The sequence below is a fragment of the Elephantulus edwardii genome, unplaced genomic scaffold, assembly GCF_000299155.1.
Source record: "Elephantulus edwardii isolate Elephantulus edwardi_28Jun2011 unplaced genomic scaffold, EleEdw1.0 scaffold00027, whole genome shotgun sequence".
NCBI classification, from domain to species: Eukaryota; Metazoa; Chordata; class Mammalia; order Macroscelidea; family Macroscelididae; genus Elephantulus; species Elephantulus edwardii.
Window position 1 is genome coordinate 547,844 of NW_006399777.1, and position 17,812 is coordinate 565,655.

The 17,812-nt window shown below is 47.0% G+C and overlaps 1 protein-coding gene across 1 annotated transcript in view; it reads left to right on the plus strand.

The window, feature by feature from the left end:
* CPNE4 (copine IV) overlaps positions 1-17,812 on the plus strand; it is a 355,861-nt gene that overhangs the window by 302,796 nt on the left and 35,253 nt on the right. Inside the window, exon 10 of the mRNA XM_006883318.1 lies at positions 8,165-8,298. Within this exon, the coding sequence (XP_006883380.1) occupies positions 8,165-8,298 (134 nt within the window). The remainder of the gene's footprint in view (positions 1-8,164; positions 8,299-17,812) is intronic.

Sequence of the window (17,812 nt, forward strand, 5' to 3'; positions counted from 1 at the left end):
AATTTGTGGAGCAGTTAAAGATAAATCCCTTATTGTGGGGGTAAGCATTAGTTAAAGTGTTGGCCCCCCTCTTAGCCCAGTGCCTTGACCCACTTACTTCCCAGCTCCACCCTCCACCAGGATAACCCTTCTCATCTACCAAGTCCCTTCTGAAAATATCTTCCATTGTCCAACCCATGATCTGACAGGTGTATCTTAAGTTTTCTTGGCTTCTGTGATTCCAAAAACACAGCAAAGTTAAATAATAGCTAGGAAAGTCATATTAAAGAAAAACTCATCAGTTTAACCAGTAAATAGGGTCCTGAGAAGTGGAGAAAAGATGTCATCTTTCTTGAATCCACAGTCGGCATCCATGAAAGGAGCAGTCAAGAAGTCAAATGACAGATGGACGGTGCTGGGCAAATGTGCTGCCAGTGACCTCTTCACAATGCTGGGGAGCAAGGTCGCCACTTCGAGGACCAAGGTGTGCCTGATCCTGGCCGTGGTGGTTTTGCTGGCCTCATACGCATGTGAAATGTGTAAAGTCGATAAGGAGACCAAAAAAGAACGAATGCTTTTGAATGGACAGAAAACACATGCATACAAACTGCTGAAAGAACAAGTCTGTCTTGGAGGCAGTGCAGCTAGAAAAGCCTTTAGCGACGTGGATGGATAGACGGCAGGCCCACATACTGTGGATACGTTTTCAGCCAGGGCTGGCCTAGAGAGACAAGTATTCCCGATAGAGTCAGCACAATGGAGGAGACCCTCGAGGAAATGGACTGGCACAGTGGCTGTTGGACAGACATGCCCGGAATCCGAACAGACGCAAAGCACCTAACAACAGTACGTCCATGCTGCGTCCAGGTTTAAATCCTTTCATTGATATCCCAGGTTAGGCACTGACACAATGCAGTGTAGACCTCAGGAAAAGGAACGGGCTCCTGCTGTGAGGATCTATGACCTTGGCGGAGGGCCGCTGGCAGTGGGCCTGGGCTTGGCAGTAGTGGGCTTAGTTTGACAGGGTGTTCTCCCCTGTGATCTTTTTGAGAGTGGCCACCCAAGCACTTAACCAACGAGTCACCAGAACTCTACCTTAAAGGCTCCTTGTAAAGGTTCAATTATACGCAGATCTCAGAAAGGTGCCCCAGAATTTGATATTGTCAAGGCTGATGATAAGATGCTACGGATTCAGTCAATAGCCAGAGATCAGGCCACAGAGACGTCTCTTAAAAACACCCAAGAGGTTCCCAAATGGCCCATTTCGTACATGAGTGGGCTGCTTCCTCTCAGAAGTTCCAAATGTCTGAAGAAAGAGGCTCTGCAGGCACGCCCCACCTTCCCCCAGAACTGGTGCTGGGGGCTGAGGACCTCGCTCAGCACCCAAGGAGGATTTTACATTCTCACTTCCCGTGGTGGTTCAGCAAAGCTGCCGCCCACAGTCCAGCTTCCTGCTGGGCCAGCCTCCTGGGGGGAGGAGGACAACTGTGGAGGCCAGCTCGCCTGCTGCCCGCTGGGATGAGTGGAGCCTGGGCTGGAGCCACGCTTCCTCAGAGCTTCCTAGCAGGAAATGAAGACGTGGCCACTCCACTCACACAGAGGCCAGGCGTAGGCAGCCACCTCCGCAAAGTGGCATTTTTCAGTTACTTCCTTGCTTTTATGTCTCAACTCAATCCCATCTTTCACTGGCTCCCTGTTGCTTTTTAAAATAACCCTAACCTTTCACTCTGTTGCGCTTCTACTAATGCTTCTCCCAGAGAGCACAGAGAGTTCTTGCTGGAAGGCCACCTCCAGAGGACAGACACGCCATCTCCACTTCCTCTGGAGGCCTTGGAAACCAGTGCCTGCTGGTAGGATACACTGCCCACAGCCGTCTAGCCACCTGATAGGATACTTTTGTTATGAGCGAAAGCAGCTACATAAAGAGGTAGGTAGTAAGGGTCCTTGGTTTGTTTCCAGTTTTCATCAGTTACTGTTTGAGTTCACACATCCTTCAGGGTGGTATCAGAGTCTTGAACCAGAGTAGTCTCCACAGTGGTCACAGCACAGGAGTCCCACCCATGGGCAAAGCAGGAACCCCAAAGGACTGGAAGAGAAAAATGAAATGCAGTACCACCAGGAAGCAGCAGCTCAATGCCAACCTATTGACAATGACCTTCAGATTGTTCTGTGACCCTCAAGATTGCCTGTTCTCCTCCGTCCCCAACGAAACCTGACTGTTCTCTTTCTCCGACACCCACTCCATGTTCTTGGTCTTCAACTCTGATTCCGTTTCTGTCCTTAATAACGCCTTCCATCAACATCCCCTCCCTCACCATCACCTCAGTCCCACACTTGTTTGTCTAAATAGTTATTCCAAAAACCAAGGACGAAGAGTTAACAGAAATCACATCACAAGGTAAGACAAAGGTGAGCATAGGCAGGAGCCCAGCATGCAGAGTGTCAAGGGGCTCCTGCCTGAGGATGGTGCGGACGGACTCAGTGACACAGGGAGCCTTTTGTCCTTCAAGCTTCTCTTGCTTCATTCAAGTCTTGATCCTGTAATTTATTGTTGTTTTGATTTTTTTAAAAAAATATGTTATTGCCAACAGTTATGTTTTCTCATCCATGCACTGTGAACAATTTCATTTTACTAGAATCAATACCTATGAACTCTGATGTTGGACAAGAGTATTGAATATCCCCTGAATTGTCAACAGGACGAACAGACGGTTCTTGGAGGAAGTCCACGCTCAGGCAAGGATGGTAAAACTGTCTCACCTTCTCTGGACATACTGTCAGGAGGCCCAGTCCTTGGAAAAAGACATCACGCTGTGAGAGGTGAAGACCTGGAGAAAGAGAGGAAGACCTTCAAGAAGACGGATTGACTGTCACAGTCACGATGTCACAGGCATATCCGAGAGGGTGGGGACGGTGCCGGGCAGAGCAAGGCTCGGATCTGTCGTTCACAGGGTCACTGGAGTCGCAGACGACTTGATTTCACCTAACAATGAACAGCCACCCTTGTCGTGCGCTGCACGAGGCCTCCACGTTTTCTGTGTAAATACTGTACCCACATGTGGCTCCTCGGTGGCTGCATGCTCAATGGCTCTCACTGGAGGCTGGAGATGAAAAACAACTAAACTTCCTGAAACCTGGTTATGTGCTGAGTTGCCGTTTTTCTTTATGGAGGTCTTTTCCCCTGGTCTTGATAATAGTGAATCAATCTTTACTTTTCTATCAGCATGGTTTTGCCGTCACAGAATACTCCTGACCTTTGGGAGGTTTTGCTCAACCGCAGTCTGGGACAATCTCGACTGCAGAATCTAGAAGCCCAGGGCTGGTTCCTTCTGTTGTGAGGAGTGGAGTGGTCCACAGAGGGGCTCTGTCGGCAGTAGTCAGGTGAACCACACTCACTCATTAACGCCGAGTCTGTTCCAACTCATAGCTGCCCCTCCAGTGGGCTTCCAAGGCCACAGGCCATCATGGAAGGGACTTCCTCTCTTTCTCCTGAGAGCCACGGGGGCAAGGAGACCTCAGCTATGCCCAGCCTTGGCTTGGCAGTGGCCCTGCCAGGACTCCTCCTCCAGGACAACAGGCCACTCACCAGTGGTGTAGACATCATCATTTGCCAATTACTTACTTTTTAAAACATATTGGAGTGCAGTCAGGGCTATTTCCCTCACACATCCGCATGCCATGTATAATTGAAAACAGTAGGAGAGGGAAGAGGACCTTCCGGCCAGCTCTTCCAGCACCCTGTTTCTCCGTTAAGCACTGTGGACACACCTGCAAATTGTTCCTGTCTCTTCAGTGTGTCTCATCAGGACAGAAGGCTCTGTGGGATTCAGCTTCTCCTACCCAGAGGGTCCCAGGTGTCTAAGTTTGCTAAATACCACCTTTCAAATGCCTCTTGAATCTTCCTTTTGGGGAGGTTTTCCCAGAAGTGTGTGCATTTTTTCTTCCTTCTGTCTGGCCAGCCTTGTAGACGGATCCCATTTAGGCTATTTCACACCTCATGCTGTTCACAAAACACCTGTCTGCTCCTCTTGCTGTTAGATTTCTCTCAGAGTCCTCGTTTAAGGGACATTCATCTGTTGCTTTCCTACCACTTTTTTCCAATAGATTGGCTTTCCCTTTCAAAACAATCTCAACGATTCTTGACCTTACAGGTCTGTTAGGGTCACCTTGAGGCATCCTCACCTGCTGGAGTGTCACTATGGGTCAGTTCCCACTTGATGGTACATATCAAACAACAACCAGTCACCCTGCATGGACCATCCTCCCACCACCGCGTATCGTGTGCGTGTGCACATCTGCATAGGCGTTCCAGGTGCCCTCGCCCTGTGTTTTATAACTGCACTGGGCACAGAGAGCAGTTTGGCCAAAGCTGCTTAGCTCTCGTAAACTACTGGAGTAGCAGCTCATCTCTCTGCCTCCAGGCCAGCTCTTCCTGGTTTTTTATAGAAAGCTTCACATTTATGAGTCTGAGTATGTACTCATGAGTTAACTAAAACGGTTGTACATACTCATTTAAGACAGTTTTGACGACCTCTTGGTAAGACGCTCCTCTGTCAATCCCAAGGCACAGGGTTCAAATCCACTAGCTGCTCCACAGGAAAAAAAAAGATGGTCAGCCTCCTCTTGTGTGATTTCCCACCTCTAAACATCCACTGAAGGGTCCACTCTGAGTCAGTTCTGAGTCGGCATCACATAACGACAGTGTATCCTCTTGATGTCTCAGAGGGGCAGAGGCTTTGGAGGCATATACCGTATTAAACCCAGCTTCATCTTGTCTGTTATGGTCCTCATCCCCTGTGAGCTCTACCTCTGACACCATAACTATCCTGTTCCTCTACTGTCCATAGGGTTTTCTCTCCTGTTCTTAGGGATTTTACTCTACTGTCCATAGGGTTTTCAGATGCCTGCTCTTTAAGAAGTGGATGACCAAACCTACTAAAACCTGTCCACCACAGGTGACTCTTGTGGCATTCGACACACTGCTGGCTAACTTTTAGCATCACAGCAACCTACAAGTTACCTCAGGACAGCAAACTGACAGACAACTGCTGTACTAATTAGAACAATGAATTCCCCCAGCACAACAAAATGACACATTGGTGTTGTACCTCTAGTAGCAAACCGGACATTTGAATGTCATGATACTAGATCCAGTTGAAGCCTGCACACTGAATAAGGATGACAAAAGAAGAATTGATACCTTTGAGCTGTGGTGTTGGAGAAGAGTGCTGAATATCCCATGGACTGCCAAAAAGAACAAGCAGATATGTCCCGGAGAAGGGCAGCCAGAGTGCTCTTAAGAAGCAGATGATAAAGCTTTGTCTCACATACTCCAGGCACGTTGCTAAGAGAGGCTGTACATATACTTGGAGAGGGGCATTATTCTTGAAAGGTGGAGGGTCGGTGAGAGAGAGGCAGACTCTGAAACAGATGGATTGGTCCAGTGACTAGATCCTTGGACTGACTCGTCCAGCAGTGGACTCGCGTGTCAGGAAGTGTGAGGACGGCAGAGGCTGGGACAGGGTTCAGGTATGCTGTTCACAGGGTGGCTGTGAGTTGTACTTAACAGCACCTAACAGCAACAACAATAGCATCACCTCTCAATATGAGTGTCTTCATCAGTAAAAGAATAAGATCTCCCCAGTTTCTAGGAAAATGAAGTAACATAACGTCTGAAAAGCAATCAGCACATGACCCGGTGTGGGATTTTAACAAGGTTACTCCTCTCTTTTAAATGTGAGCTAAGGTTCATCTGAGGGTCAGTGAGGAACTCCGCCGTGTTTCTCCACAGGCCTTTCCTTCTGGTACTTCATCACTGTGAGCAGTTTATCAGTTGGCGTCCCCTTCTTTAAAACATCCATGCATTATGACGATAGAGTTCAAATCCTGTCTGAATTTATTTTCACTGATATACTCTTGTGGGGGAAAAAAACCAAAAACCTCAGTGATGGAAAAATAATATTGTTAAAGAAAAGAAGTTCTAAGTGAATCACTGCTTATTGGTCTGTCGCTTTTCTCTTCAGCTCACTTTGATTTGATTTCAAGGTTACACTTTTTCCAAGTTTACTCGTATAAAGCTGGCCCTTAAGAAATAGAAGCAAAGTATCTTGTATCTGTCCTCCTCAAAATAGCATCCTAATTTAGTAACGCCACTGGTGCATTCTGGTAATGTGTTAAAATTTTGGCCAATATAACACAGAGTTTTCTATCCACAAGATCAGAAGAACTTTTCTGCTTAATAGCAAGTAAATGGATGGATTTGTGCACGCATTCCCTTCTTCCCCCCTCAAGCCTCCTGGGCATGCCTCCCCTCACGTGCACGCATTTTCCCAAAGTGCTTGCTGGACTAAATGCTTTCTTTACATAGTGACTGTGTTGAAAATCAACCCAGATGCTCCTCTTTTTAGTACGCTCCAGGCTTATACACTTTATTGTTGTTAAGTGCTTGGTAAATCAGCTTTTATTTAGATGGGACATTGTTGAGAGTGAGAAAAACAAGAAATTAAAGAACATTGACTACTTAGTGGTCAGATAAGGAGCCTGGTAGCACCAGAGGTTGGGCACTTAGCTGTTAAAGGTCTTTGATTTGAATCAAGAACCTCTGAAGTAGAAAGTTCTAGAAATGTGCTTCCAATGGACTACAATGCAGCAAACCCTCTGGGGCATTTCTATTCTGTCCCTTGGGGTCACTGTGAGTTGAATTGTCATAATGGCACACCACCACACATGTGATGACAGATGTTTCCTGTCTCTGTTCCCTGCTCACAGGAACACAGAGGTCACTTACATTCTGGCCACAGGGAAGAGTTCTTCCAGGAAAGGGGGCCAAGCAGTTGAATAGCTAACATGAAGCTGCTTCTGGCAGCACACCTTTATAACCATATCAACACATCCCTGCAACTGGCCACTCAGAAGGTGTGATAATGTAAGCAACAAATGCTGGCGAGGTTGTGGAGAGACTGGAAACCTTGTTCACTGTTGGTGGGAATGTAAAATGGTACAACCACTGTGGAAGGCGGTATGGCGCTTTCTCAAAAAGTTGCGAATAGAGATACCATTTGAGCCAGCAGTTCCACTACTGGAAATATACTCTAAAGAAACCAGAACGTCCACCTAAGCAGATGTATGCACACCCATATTTATTGCAACTTTGTTCACAATAGCAAGGAGTTGGAAACAACCCAGCTGCCCATCAACAAACAAATGGATAGAGAAGCTGTGGTATACTCACACAATGGAATGCTATGCTGTATTGAAAAACAAGGAACTCATGCAATATTATTCAAAATGGGTGACCCTGGAGGACATTATGCTGAGTGAAATATCTCAGTCACAAAAGGACAAATACTGCATGGCGCCACTGTTGTAGAATGGGACTGATATGTAGATATCAGGGCTGGGGTAATACTGAGGAAAAACTGGATAAATTATGTATACTGCATTGAAACAGATGAGGGAGAGAATAATTTAAAAGCAATATATGATAGGGTATTATAGTTATCACAAGGGTCCAGAATTAAGGTTACATAGTGGAGTGTACCTGAGGTGGTGGGAGAGGTGGGGGGGGATTGTATACCAAAGAAAGAATTTTTCTTTTACTTTTCAAAAAAAAGAAGCAAACTGGGGGGGGGGGGGTTGCTGGGGAGGGCTGGGCAGGGAGAAAAGTGCAACAGTGAATGAATAGAAATCCAAAATATCTGTAATAAAATTACTTTTTAAAAGAAGAAAAGCACATACACACAAAAAAAGAAGGTGTGGTAATGACCCTGTTTTATATAAACTAAGTCTTAAATGCAGAATTCAGTGGTGAGGGACTTTACCTATGCTGCTGCTTCTATCCGGAAAGCACATAATTGTTTCATGGTGAAATTGAATTTGGAGGAAGGAAAAGGGGGATATTCTACTGTTATTGTTATTTCCTGATGCTATTGGTCAGCAGTGGCTGGGTCTTCCATCCTGGCTTTAATCGCAGCTTCTGTTTTGAATAAGGAGATGGGAAAGAGAGAAGGCGTGGGGAGGAAGGGGACTCAGAAATGGTCTGAAGCAAACTGACTACTGGTTGTTCCAGCTAATTCCTTCCTGTTCTAAATTCCAGTTTGGGCTTCCATGCGAGCACATGTCTCTTTTGTGGCTCATCTCAATCCCTAGGAGGTACCATCCACACATTCTCTTCTTTCTCTTCCAGGTAGCTATAGATTTCACTGCCTCAAATGGGGACCCCAGGAACAGCTGTTCCCTGCACTATATTCACCCGTACCAGCCCAATGAGTACCTGAAGGCTTTGGTTGCTGTGGGAGAGATTTGCCAAGATTATGACAGGTAAGAGAGTCCAGGACAGCTCAACTTAGCATCTCTCATGTGGATGTAGATGGTCTCCAGCTGATTTACAGTAAAAGAGAGGAAATTAGTCTAGAAACTTCTCATGAAGGAGCAGGTTGCAACTTTCCCAAATGTTCCATCCTCTCTGTACCTAGAGAAGCTGCCAGGCTCACCAGGATCACCAAACACAGCCCTTTCTCAGAATTCTTCTTGTAATTGGTGGCAGCAAGACCACTGTAGATCACGATTGATCTAAAGTGTCTCATTACCACCCAAGGTCAGTGGTTTGAATTCCCTAGTCTCCCCACGAGAAGACAGGCATTCTCCTACAGTAAAAATGTCTAACCTCGGAAAGCCACTGGCGAGTAGCCATGAGGGTTGAAACGTTAGTCTAGAAACTAACATCTAGGAACAGCACAGCAGCATCTAGGAACCTGGGATCCCAAGACTCACCCTGGACCTAATGACTCACTGCCGATGACACAACCCTGCTCGCTGAACCGGAGGAGGACCTGAAGCACTCCCTGCAGAAGGTCAAGGACTGCAGCCTTCAATATGGACTGAAGCTCAACATCAAGAAAACAAAGATTCTCACCACATGGCCTATTGGCAGCGTCATGATAGATGGAGAAGAGATTGAGGTTGTTAACAGTTACAGCTTGCTCAGCTCTGCAATCAACACACTTGGCACCAGCAGTTAGGAAATAAAACAGTGAATCACATTTGGTAAATCTTGCTGTCAGAAACTTTTCCATGAAACTGAGAAGCAACAGTGTTAGTCTAGAGACTAAGGTGCCTCTGATCCAGGCCATGGTGTTTGCAATTACTTGCTATGCATCAGAGAGCTGGACATTGACTAAGGATGACAGTACAAGAAATGATGCCTTTGAGTTGTGATGCTCGAGAAGAGTCTTGAACATACCATGGACCACCAAGAAAACAAACAGCTCTGTCTTAGAGAGATGGAACCAAGTTTCTCATTGGAGGCGAGGATTTTGAAGCTCTGTCTCACACACTTTGGGCACGTGGCCAGAAGGGACTGATCCTTGGAGAAGGACATCATGCTCCGAAGGTTAGAGGGACAGCGCAGGAGAGGAAGCCCCCAGATGAGGTGGATTGATAAAGTAACTGGGGCGATGGGGGTTGGTGTGTCAGCATCAGTGAGGCTGGCTCAGGACCGGGCAGGGGTCAGAGCTGTTGTACTCAGGGTCACTATGAGTTGCAGACAACCCGAGGGCACGTACTCAACAACCACCACCACCACCTGCTTTTTGAGCCTGATTCCTAGAGCCTTCGTCTAGATTCCGTGGCTCACGTGTTAGATGATCTGCTGAGCTTTCCTGTTTGCTGATTGCCTTACTTGCAAAATGCAGATCCTGTTATCAGAGCAACATCCTTTGAGCACACTGTAGACTTTATTGGGTCTCATCCTCACAGTAACCCTTTTATGGTAGTAACCCTGTTGTTCTGGGTATAGTTTAACAGAGGAGGACAAGTATGCAAGTGGATTACAAAATCTTCCTACCGGTGTACAGAGGCAGGATTTGAACCTACATCCTTCTCACTCCACAGCTTGAACTCTTAAGGACTGTATTTCATTGACCCTAAAAGCTGTTGGTAACTTTAAGCCAGGGACTCATCTATCTGCCTTTGTGTTGTTAGGAGTTTGTGTGCGCGCACACATGTGTTTGTATAGAAAATAGGACTTGAAGATTAGATTTCTCTTGTGTTTATTGTCACTTTTTGATAGTAAATGTGGATCTTTTTTCATCAAAAAATTTCCTTTTATGAAGCGATTTACTAAGTTACACTACGCTGAATTCATTCTGTCTGAGTCAGTGTTTCCAGGCTGAAGGAAAGGAGTGCAGGTGTGTGTTCCAGAAGACTCTCTGCGGCAGATCGTCTGTCTTAATGTTTACGAGTCTGAGTTAACTCCCTGGTGTGATTGTTGATCAAGGCTCTTTCCTAACAACCAGTAATAAACTGACTGGACTTTTAGACTAGGAAAACCGAGAGGAGGCTTCTGAGGAATTTCATTTGATAGCATAACTTCTGCTCTTTCTAGTTTCAAAGCTGGCAATAAGACTTGAAACCCATTACCCTGCACAGCATAGGAAATGACACCTCCCAGTGGTCAGACTTTAGGACACTAATAAGTAGAAGAGCCCCAGGTCCTGCCTGGCAGCCTCTAGAAACTCCCAGAGGCGCGAAGACATTAGGGGTGTGAATGTCCAGAGGCTAAATGTGCCTTTGCTGGCACTTCCTGTCTGGTACATCTTTGACAAAAGACAAAGACTCCTTTTAAAAAGCCTTTCTGAAATGTTTTTGGGGTTTTTTTTTTCTCATGTAAGCTTGAGATATTGACTATAAAGAGGACTTGAATTTTAACCCTGACCTCTTGGGGTTCAACTATAAGGACAATCTCTGCAGGTATTTACATGAAATGGAGATTTCTGTAAGGAGAGAAGAGCTCACAGGCTGTACCCCCACCACATCAGCAGCTTCCTGAAGTCCCCCCAAGTCACCAGCACAGTCCTGCTCCCTCACTTTTCTATCACATTCACTCACACCCCCCCCCGGTATGATAAGCAGTCACCTCGAGGTGACACCCACTCATGGTGCCCCCGAGTTTGTCAGAGCAGAGTTGCCATCCATGGTGGCTTTCACGCATGAGCTCTCACGGGCATCTCCCTACAGAAGCTCCTTTTCAAGGACCTGAACTTCACACTTGCCAGTCAGCACCAAGTGTGCTGAGCCTGGGTCCCAGCCAGGAAATGACTTCATATCCTGTGTGCAGGAAGGAACAGAGAGCAAGTCTTTGGGGTTCTTAATAACACGTTTAAGCTTGAAATACTTACAAAGGAGATAAAGTTGGTGAAAAGCACTTAATGCTCACTAGGGGGAATGAGTCTACTAATGAATTCTAAAGAGAGCACTGACAGATTGTCCAGAAATGAAGCTACAAGCTCAGGTTCTACAAGTTAGTGGATGACCTGGAACCCCTCACTCAACTTTGCACCTTTTGTTGACTGTCTCACTTGCAAAACACAGAGCTCTGGTGGCCCAGCGGGTAGAGAGTTGTGCTACCAACCCAAAGGCAAGAAGTTTGAAGTACTGGCTGCTCTGAGGAAGGAGAAGCAGTCTCCACCTGTGGGATTTACAGCCTCAAAAATCCGCTAGAGGGTCAGCTAGGGGTCAGTTCCAACTTAATGACATGCGACACCACCACTACCCCCAATGGGGGGGGGGTGTCCTTTAAGGCTTCATTTCTTTATAAAGTGAATTAAAATCTAAGAACCATTCTGTATCCCTCCCCATACGCAGATTCAATATGCAAATCAGAAATACCACTTTAGGGATTATATAAAAATTGTCATACATTATTCTCTTATTTCAAGTTTAAGAAGGTAATTACAAAGCTATCAGACCCAACTGACCCACAAAATCCAGTTGTTACAAGGGAGGGGAGCAGTTGTGGGTTTGTTTGTTTCTCATACAAGGCAGACGGCTCAGCCTTAAAATGGACAAATATCCCAGGGTGCAAAGCAGGAGCAGAAACCCAGGGTTCTATTGGAAGACTCCTGGGAAGAGAGTGCGGCGGAGATGCCCACCTGCAGGATGACGAGGTCCTCAGAGCCTCCCCTACATGTGGTCGGATCAGCGCACACAGACAAGAGTCAGGACTTTCCAGGCCAAGGATTCTGGAATTCATTGATTCTCCAGTCAAAGTCAGCAAGGCTGGGGCTCAAAAGAAGCGCTTGAATAAAAGCTGACAGGAGGCACCACTCCCCCTCCTGCCACAGCACGAGGTGTTTAGTCCCAAGAGCCTTAGAAACGTCTCTTGCCTCTGACAGCCGGGGCCTTCTCTCTGTACAGTCAGCTGAGGGGGCAGCGCCACGCGGCCCGTGAAGCAGAACAGCTTGGGGAACGCCTGGCACTCCCCTCTGCGTGGCCTTCAGAGGAGGCTCCATGCAGACCTCTGATCCTCAAACCCAGAAGGCAAACATGCCAGCCTGAGCGCCCTGGGAGTGAGAGTCCCCCACCAGCTGTCCGCCTCGCTTTCACGTCCTGAGCACGCCGATGCAGGCACTCAGGTCCCCGGGCCCTGTCCACGGCAGTGCTTTCCTAGCCCCTACCAGTGTCTGGTCTTCTGAAGCCATCCACTCCTGCACTAGTGTAGACCAGAGGCGCTGCTTCTGTGAAATATTCTGCTTTGTTTGGTTTTTTGTTTGGTTTTGGTTTTTTCCAAGAATAAGGACTCATTTATTACAAGAATAGGGACTCCCACATTTGTTAAGGCTGGCAAGTCCCAGGTCTGTGCACATACCTGTAGAGGCTGACGAGTCTGAATCCAGATCCAAATCTGAATCTGCCAGACTTAGATAGTCAATGCAGGTCATACGTCCAATGAAACCAATTAGCTACTCATAGAAATGCCTCTCTGTCGGTTGGACTCAACTATGGCTTCTGTGAGAGAAAGACGGGCAGTCTGTCCCAGTGCCATCCACAGCCCTCGCGGGTGACTCAGAAGCGCTGTGTGAAATACTCCGTAAGAGAATAATTTCCTTGGCTGCTGCCTAAATGGCATCAAGCTCATTGACTGGAAGTACAGACTGACATTTTATAGATGTGATCGTCCCAGGAGGAAAGGAGGTATTCACATAGTAAGGCACAGTGTTCTGCCACCAGCTGTTAGGATGACAGATGAGGATGAAAACCCAATTAGACAAGTGTTTTCTAGTCGCAAAGGGTTGGGTTAGAAATCAGAAGGTAACTTCAGTCAGAACTATCTGTTCCATCTATCAACACTCTCAACAAACTCTTAGCTGTCAAGAACCAGGGTGAAGTCAGGCCGAGACCGGTCTTACAGCCGGGGACCTCAGGGGACCCCCGTGCTGTTGTAAAGGCAGCAGATGAACAAAGCACAATTCGGCTTAGTCTCACTGCAGAGAGAGGAACGTGAGTAAATCACAGTCTGCAGGGCGAGGGCAGACCAGGACGTGCATGTGAGGATGTGGACGACATAAAGGGGGAAGCGGGAGTTCTCTTCATGGAGAGAAAAGTGGTCCAAGAGGGTGCCCTGGGCAGGCGGGGTATGGACTGGTCAGACCTGCCCACTCTGTAGTGTGACATCGTTGGAACATGTCTTTTCAAAGGAGTCCTAGTGGCACAGTGCTTAAACACTTGACTGCTAGCTGGGAGGTCAGTGAGTCAAACCCACCAGAAAGATGAGAGTGTCTTCATCTGAGTCCTCAAATGAAACAGACCAGGGAAGCTTCACTCTACCAAATCCAAGTGTGCGCATCATGGTTCAAGACCGAGGCATCTGGGAAGGCTGGGAGGTCCTAGTCCTGCCCAGTGGGCAAGGGCCGAGGCTGCCGGCCTCAGAGACGCTGACCAGCCAGGATATGAATCCAGAGGCCATGGTCAGGGGCAGTTGAAGACCACTGGGCTTGGAGCCTGGTGAATCCAGTTAGCAAGCACCTCACACTACTGGTTCAAGTCTAGAGGCTCCAAGTCTTGTAGTCAGATAGTGGTAAGGAATTGTGCTGCCAACTCAAAGGTGCACGGTTTGAATTAACCAGCTGCCCTGGAAGAAAGATGGGCAGTCTCCTCCTGCGTGTTTTACTGTCTCTGAAAGCCTACTGGAGGGTCAGCTATGAGTCAGTTCTGACATGTTGGCACACACAACAACAGCCCAAGCTTAGGGAGCTCAGGTGGCGTGGTCTATGAGGGGTTATGCTGATAACCCCAAAGTGACACCTCTCAGGTAGTGCAAATTCCCCAGCCGCTGCTTGGGGTTAATCACCTCCCACGATTCACAGCCAGAGGGTCAGTTAGGAGTCAGTTCTGACTTGATGATGACAATCATGTTGAATTAAGTCCAAGCATGTATTCGATGCAGGCTCCACCCTGAGGACCCTTCCCTTTCATTCAGTAATGCTGATCGTATCTTTACAGGACTCCCCGCGTCCTGCTCCAGCCGCACCCTTCACCTGTCGTTGGTAGGGGCAGCTGAACCCCATAGCTGACACTCAGGGGTTTCTGAGCTATGAGCCAGACAGAGACTATGCCATCTTTCTCTTGTGGAGCAGCTGGAGCATTTGAACCATCTGCCTTTGAGTTGGCAGTGCAAGTTCTTACCCACTAGACCACCAGAGCACCCTCATTAACGCCAAGTGTTTTTATTGCTGTATGTGCCATCATAACTGACTCTCCAGGAGTTTTCAGAAGCTATAAATCTCAAAAGAAGAAATTGTACACCTTTCTCCCAAGGAGTAGCTAGCTGGCGGATTTGAACTGACTGCCCTTGGGTTGGAGCACAACTCATTATCCCCTAGGCCACTAGAGGTTAGAATTTATAACACATGAAATAGTTACAGTATAGGCTGCCTGCTTCCATAAGATTACAGCTGGGGGACTCTTCAGGCTGCTAAAATCACTGGCAGCGAGTTTGGCTTCATTTGGTCTGTACTTCACAACTCTTCCTCCCCCTATGGTGGCCTAGTGGTAAGACTCCTGCAATCCTGAAGGCACATGGTTCAAATCCATCAGCTGCTCCACTGAAGAAGGATGGGCAGTCCCTTCCTGCCTCTCATTAACTGCCTCTGAAAACTCACTGGAGGGTCACCTATGGTCGACTCCAGGTTGACAACACACAACTACCACCCTGTGATTGGAATGGAAGTTTGTTAAGAAATTGGCTTTTCAGTCCCTCGTGCGTACAGATTGAGAATCCCTCCCTGCCCCCCTCGTTCCCTAGCGCACATCCAGTACCAGCTTGTTGGTTGTGTTACCTTATCTTCTTTACTCTCACCCATTAGATCAAGCCAGCACCCAGCGAGGGCTGATTCAGCAGAAGTAACCATAGGCACATGGGTCCTGGGGACAGATCTAAGTTCAAATCCCACTTCTGCACTCTCTTTTCTCATGACTCGTTTATTCACTGGACCTTGTTTTACATATCGGAGATTCATCTAATGTCTTTTATAGAGTAATTATAAAGATGACGTATAAAGTATAAATTATAAAGATGACGTATTAGCGAGTTAGGAAGTCTGTCGAGGAGGAAAGACAACCAGATTGGTCCTTAGAGTTAAGGGCAGTGACATTTTGTTTCACGTGCTGGGAAAGGTGGAGGGTCAGAGAAGGACCAGAAGACTCTCAGCCTGACGGACTGACATTGTGACTGGACCAGCGGGCTCTGGTGTGTCAGAGATGGCGAGGCTGGCCCAGGATGGAATAGGGCTCAGGTCTACTGTTTGTTTATAAGGTCTCTATGAGTCAGCCGACCGGATGGCACCTAACAACACTCTAGCACAGGTTCTGCTCCTTGTAAACAAGAAGTGGCAGGTGCTGTTTTCTTTAATACTGTTCATTTCATTTTAAAAATAAACTGAGTACAAAAGCAGAAAGGTATATGGTGCTAGATCTAAAGGCCTTTGGAGACTAATAATCCATACTTTGTTTTTTCTACTGCAGCTCTAAGAAATTATGCAAAGATGTATGTATAACCTTCACACATATTTTGCATTGAAATTTAATGTTGCTTATTATGAGTTTAAATAGTGAAAAGGGATGGAATTTTTAATGCATTGTAAATGCTACCTGTCTTAGACTAGGTTCTCAAAAGAAACAAAAGCCATGAAACTTATAGGGAGAAGGTGTGTATGCGGAGGAGATTTATTTCAAGAAAATTGCTCCCACGCTTATAGGGGCAAATCCCAGGTTTACAGGCCAGATCTTAAGAGAGAGGTGTCAGGAGGCTAAGGAGTCCGAGTCGACAGCAAGCAAGGTGGCAGGCTGCTGGCTTTTGGTAGTCATTGTTGGGGAAACAGGGTCACAGAAGACAGGCTTTGGCCACTGATGAGTCCAAAGTTAGCAAATATAGCAGGCCACAAGCCAACTATCACAAGGTAAAACAAAACAAACAACCCCCAAGTTCATTGCTGTCAAGTTGGAACCAATGCATAGCTGACCCTCCAGTGGGTTTTCAGAGGCAGTAAATCACAAGGGAAAAGGTTTCCTGTGTTTCTCTGTGGAGTTCCTGGTGGATTTGAACCACCAAAGAGTGCCATCTTTGCATCAGCAATGCAGTTCACTATGCATGAGGCTACCAGAGCTCCCTGACTAAATGCTCTCTCAATTTTTACCAGAGAATTCAAACAAATACCATGTAATTGACACCCTTGTGTAAACCTATCCTTATTTAGTAAAGGTTGATCATGTCTTTACAGATATACTCTGCCTTATAGGGAGCTCTGGTGGCCTAGTGGTAAGAAGTTATGCTGCAATCCCAAAGGTACTCAGTTCAAGTTCACCATCTGCTCCACTGAAGAAGAGTGGGCAGTCTCCTCCTATGTGATGTACTGCCTCTGAAAATCGCCTGGAAGATCAGTTCTGACTCAACAGCACACATCACCACTGTGCTTTATTAACGTTGTAGAGGCCAGACTTCATAACACACATTATATTTGGTTCCATTGTGGTGCGGATCACTCCGGGTTGGTGCACAATATTAACCATGACGTGTCGGTGTGTTGTTAAGTGCCGATGAGTAGCTTGCAACTCATAGCGACCCTGTGTTCAATAGCTCTGAAACCTGCTCTATCCTGAGCCAACCTTGTTCTTCTTGCTCTTGAGTCAACCTTCTTCTGACACACCTACCCCCATCACCCCAGTCACCGAGTCAGTCCATTTCATCTAGAGTCTTCCTCTGCCACACTGAAGCCTTTGAAAAGGGTCAGAGAACAAAGATGTCACTTTTTCACCCCACAGGGGAAGGTGTGTCTGATACGTGGGATGGATCTTCCCTAACAAACCTCTCTCTCATCTCCATCCTGTCTCTTCACCCTTCCTCTTAAAGAAACATCACTTTGAGAACTCCAGTGTGCCTGACCCAAGCCTTAGCATTTTGGGTTGCTTCGTGTGCCCGGGTAAGCTGAAAGTGACTAAGGAAAACTAAAGAATTGATGGTTTTCATTACGGTGTTGGCAACTAACACTTCCTATCCCGAGGGCTTCCCTCAAGTAAAGGAATAAGGAGCCCTGGCTTGGTAGCCGCACAGCCAGAATGACCACAGGTGTGAGGATGATAAGGGCTTCATGTCGTGGACCGTGAATGTATAAGAATGAGGGTTAGTTCCTGTGAGAAAGAGAACCTGGTAAAGCACAGGGTCAGTGAGTGAGTAGAAGGTCAGTGAGTGAGTGGAGGGTCAGTGAGTGAGCAGAGGGTCAGTGAGTGAAGTAGAGGTCAGTGAGTGAATAGAGGGTCAGTGAGTGAAGTAGAGGTCAGTGAGTGTCAGTGAGTGAGTGAAGTAGAGGGTCAGTGAGTGAAGTAGAGGTCAGTGAGTGAATAGAAGGTCAGTGAATGAATAGAAGGTCAGTGAGTGAGTGAAGTAGAAGGTCAGTGAGTGAGTGGAGGGTCAGTGAGTGAAGCAGAGGGTCAGTGAGTGAGAAGAGGGTCAGTGAGTGAGTGAAATAGAGGGTCAGTGAGTGAAGCAGAGGGTCAGTGA